The following is a 4360-nucleotide window of genomic DNA, read 5'->3' on the forward strand; positions in this document are numbered from 1 at the left end:
AAGACACTTGTCATCTCTACCGAGCTAACAAGAAGGATACGACACGCAGCTCTCGCCTTCATCTCTCTCTAAAAAAGGGTAAAACCGTCTTCAATTTCTACATTCTTTTACAACATTTTTCTCTCTTTTTTATTTTTACTTCATTTCAGTTTTCTGTAAATAAAGATCTGATCTGATTTTTATAACTTACCCGTGATGTGATTGCCTGATTGGTCTAAACTTTTTGTGGGATGTTATGTTTCATGCTTACGGATCTAGATCATTATATTTTTCGATTTATTTCATCTTATTATTAATAAAGGAATTTAAAATTTGTTTTATAATTTTGTTAATTAGTGCTATATAATCATGTTCGTACATAGTGTTGTAGCTTTTTTTCATCTTTTAGTAAGCTCTAAGAAAAGGGAAAGTACAAATTACTTTTGCCTAAAGATTGTGATTTTTGATTATTTTTTGTTAAGATAAGATAAACATTTTTTGTAACTTGATGATGCATAGATGTGTACTCTTGTAGATATTACAGTTTGTTATTTTAGTATTTTGTTTTTAAAGAGATACAGAGATCGTAAGAGTTTAATTCTTTAATTTTATTAAGTTTTTTTCATACATTTAATGCGATTTGCCATTAATTAATTAATTAATTAAATTTTTGATTTCAATAAGGACTTCAATATATATTTACTTAGGGTCACTGTCCAATTTGATGATAAAGATGATAATATAAAATATTATATATGTAACTTAATCTTCCCTTAGAAGTCAAACTTATTACATTCTGCTCTGCACATTCTAATATTTTTGTATTGCTTTGCTATAATTTGTCTATGGATATCTTTGTGCACATTCTACTTCTACTTATTTTAAAAATTGAATTAATAATGAACAACTGAAATTGGTTTTACATTTCCTGTTATTACTTTGTTATTGAGAAATTTCAATGCTTTATCAAATCCTGCTCAGTTTCTTTCCTTTTTTTTTTTTTGAATGATTTTGTATGTTGATGTATAGAAATCAAGGCCATAGCGATACAGTTATTCTTGATTTGAGCAATGAGTTCATTTATCAACTTCAAGAACTTTGGTGACACGTCGCAACCAGAGTCCAACGTCGGTAGACCAATGGTAGCGAATTCGCCATTGACCCGGCAATCTTCTATCTACTCGTTGACTTTCGATGAGTTACAGAATACATTAGGAGGTGGTGGCAAGGATTTTGGATCAATGAATATGGATGAACTTTTGAAAAATATTTGGACTGCTGAAGAGACTCAAGCAATTGCATCAACCTCTAATTTCGCAGTCGATGGAAACGTCTCAAATAATGGGAATACTAATAATACGAATAGTAATATGCAAAGACAGGGATCTTTGACATTACCAAGAACACTTAGCCAGAAAACGGTTGATGAAGTATGGCGAGAATTATTCAAAGCGACAAGTAATGGCGGTGCAGTCAAGGATGTTGACTTGGTGGGTCAAAGTCAAACCAATTTACAGCCACAGCAAAGGGAACCCACTTTAGGTGAGATCACACTAGAGGATTTTCTGCTGAAAGCAGGGGTTGTACCAGAAAATAACCAAATTCAAACCTCGTATTATGATAATGTTGCTCAGCAGAATGTTGAAAACACAAGTTTCATTTATGGGTTTCAGAACCCGGATCAGAATCAACGGTTTCAACGACAAGCGGCTCAAACCAAAGGACCAGTGGCTAACCAAATCACAGAGAGTAAAAATGGGCCAAACTTGCAGCCAAAACTGAAACCAAAACCACAGCCTCTTTTTCCGAAGCAAGCTGCTTTGGACTTTACTGCACCGTTGACTGGTCAAGTGGCTAGCCCTATTGGGAAATGTGAGCGTGTGGTTAAAACTGGTGTGGTTCAAGCAAGTGGTATAGATAGTGGAGTGTTGGACATTAAGACACTTGGTGGTATTGTGGCTGCATCTCCTAGAAATTTGATTCCAAAAGGTAATAATTATGATGATTCGAGTCCATCACCACCTTTTTATGCATTCGGTGAAGGTAATGGTTTACGTGGGAAAAAAGGTGGTGGGACTTTAGAAAAAGTGGTGGAGAGAAGACGGAGGAGAATGATTAAAAACAGAGAATCTGCAGCACGATCAAGGGCTCGAAAGCAGGTGAATTTCTTGCAATAATTGAGAAGAATACCTGGCAAACGGGTCAGGTTAGGTTGGTTTGGGTAACAAGTCAAAACAGTTTTAGGTTGAAATGGGTCATGATTAATATAGATAAAAATTTCAAACGGGTCCAAACGAACCAGGTTGGGTCGGGTTGGGTAACAGGTCAAAACAGGTCATGGGTCAAACGGGTCAAACAGGCCAAACGGGTCAAACTGGTCAAACGGGTCAGGTCGGGTCGAGATCCATTTTTTCTTTTAAGTTTTTTGAAGAGCTAGAAGTCATGGGTCAAACAGGTCAATTAAATTAACTTGGTGGTCATATGATGGATGGTTCATAGTTACAGGTCATATTTAAAGTTTTGTCATTTACTCCATATTCATGAATGAGTCGATTTGGGCTGTGTTTGTTTCATCATGTCAATTTAAAGAGAAAAAAGATTCAAAATTTTTAATTTTTCCGAAGTCTAATTTCTTTAAATCTTAATTCCTCAGAAGTTGCTTTCAATAGTTGATTATTATCAGAACAAATAAATACATTGTTTTTACTCATAAGCAACTTATACTAATTTATATAAGAGTAGTCCTAAAAGATGGACACTAGAGTTTTAGACATTTAGGTACCAAAAAGACCCATTTTTCAACCTCCTGACCCGCCCGTAAAGCCACCATTTTCCCTTCTCTTGATGGCCTTGCCAGCTTACTGATTATCCCTTGATTCAATCCTACAGGCCTATACTTTGGAGTTGGAAGTCGAAGTTGCAAAACTTAAAGAGCTCAATAATGAGTTACTTAAAAAACAGGTACTTAAATTTTAGTATTTTATTATTGTGTTCAAAAATTTGTTAGAATCTTTGTCATAATCTCTCTATCCGTCGGAAGCAATCTCTCTATCCGTCGAATAGAGAGAGCGATGACTTTCTCTACTTTTGAGAGTGTTTTCACTATGGGTGGAGAAATAACTTGTCTTTATTCTCGGATAGGGGAAGGATTGTCTACATCTCACCTCCCCATACACCACTCATGTGGTATTGGGTTTTGTTGTTGTTGTTGTTGTCGTCGTCGTCTTTGTCATAATCTGTGTTTCTTGGTTGTCATTGCAGGAAGAGATGATGGATATGCAGAACAATCAGGTATGTACGCACATAATAACCAACCCCTAAATCAATTTTAAACCTCCATAGATAAGTTGACTAATCGCTGTAAAAAAAAAAAAGGAAAAAAAAAAGTTACTCAGGTACAAGTATATTTTTTTCGACACCTAAAAAGTTTTACATTGTAATTTTCTTACATATAGATAACCGTTAATAAATGATTCCTTGACTCCATAAAATTGTATCTTATTATAGTATTAGTATTGTGAGCTATAAAATAAGCTGATAAATGGAGATTAGGTTAACTCGATGTTATATTTTGTAGGTCGTTGAGAAGATGAAACTGCCATGGGGAAGTAAAAGACTATGCTTACGAAGAACGTTGACCGGACCATGGTAGACTAAATATAAGGATGGTAGACTATTTGTAGGTTGAACGGGATCACATAAAAGTTGAAAATTGGGTATGTTTTGTATACATATGGGATTACAATATTGTTAACTGTGTCTGGGTGTGTGTGTATGTATGTATGTATGTATGTATGTATGTATGTATGTATGTATGTATGTATGTATGTATGTATAAGACCAGTTCAACAAAGCACGTGATGATGTGTGCAACTTATTTTTGAGAGGCATCCCGTTTGTAAGTTATGTGGATCAAACCTATGAATCTTTGTTTGCATTCTTTGTATGTAAACTATCCTTTATATGAATCCGTGCATATTGTTATGTATGTAGCAAATTAAAAGATTAGCAAAATTCATCATTACTGTCCTACCAAGTCAATAAACTTGCAGGTTGCATGCACCACAAGAAAGTTTATCAGCTGTACATTTTTTTATCGACACATTTTCGTAGTAATTTGTCCATCTAAATTAGACACTAATTTCTTCTTCATCGAACAATTTTGATACCGTGTTTTTTTTCTCATAAGTTTTTGAATCTTGATTTCTGATTGTTCCATAATCTTGGTCCTGAAAATGAATTTTAAAATTGTTATATAAAGATTACATATGACCATTATACAAATAGAATTGTAACAGAGTAGTTAGTCTTGATCTATATATACTATAGCTTAGAGTAGGTAACAAGTAGTTCATTTCTAATGTGTAAACATGTTATTCTT

The 4360-nt window shown here is 34.2% G+C and overlaps 1 protein-coding gene across 1 annotated transcript; it reads left to right on the top strand.

Moving 5' to 3' along the window:
* LOC139899628 (bZIP transcription factor 46-like) lies at positions 1–3941 on the top strand. The gene is made up of 5 exons (XM_071882500.1): positions 1–78; positions 1009–2138; positions 2869–2940; positions 3241–3270; positions 3557–3941. Exons 2-5 carry the CDS (start codon positions 1050–1052, stop codon positions 3629–3631), a joined length of 1266 nt encoding a protein of 421 aa, XP_071738601.1. The 5' UTR covers positions 1–78; positions 1009–1049; the 3' UTR covers positions 3632–3941.
* Positions 3942–4360: the final 419 nt, after the last annotated feature.

The sequence above is a fragment of the Rutidosis leptorrhynchoides genome, chromosome 1 (assembly GCF_046630445.1).
Source record: "Rutidosis leptorrhynchoides isolate AG116_Rl617_1_P2 chromosome 1, CSIRO_AGI_Rlap_v1, whole genome shotgun sequence".
Lineage (NCBI taxonomy): Eukaryota > Viridiplantae > Streptophyta > Magnoliopsida > Asterales > Asteraceae > Rutidosis > Rutidosis leptorrhynchoides.

What these genes read in the sequence shown, in the direction of transcription:
- LOC139899628 (XM_071882500.1), top strand. Translation starts at nt 1,050, where the DNA reads ATGAGTTCATTTATCAACTTCAAGAACTTTGGTGACACGTCGCAACCA. An exon ending in GATCAAGGGCTCGAAAGCAG is followed by an intron (nt 2,139 to 2,868) that starts GTGAATTTCTTG and finishes TCAATCCTACAG; the next exon opens with GCCTATACTTTGGAGTTGGA. An exon ending in TGGATATGCAGAACAATCAG is followed by an intron (nt 3,271 to 3,556) that starts GTATGTACGCAC and finishes TATATTTTGTAG; the next exon opens with GTCGTTGAGAAGATGAAACT.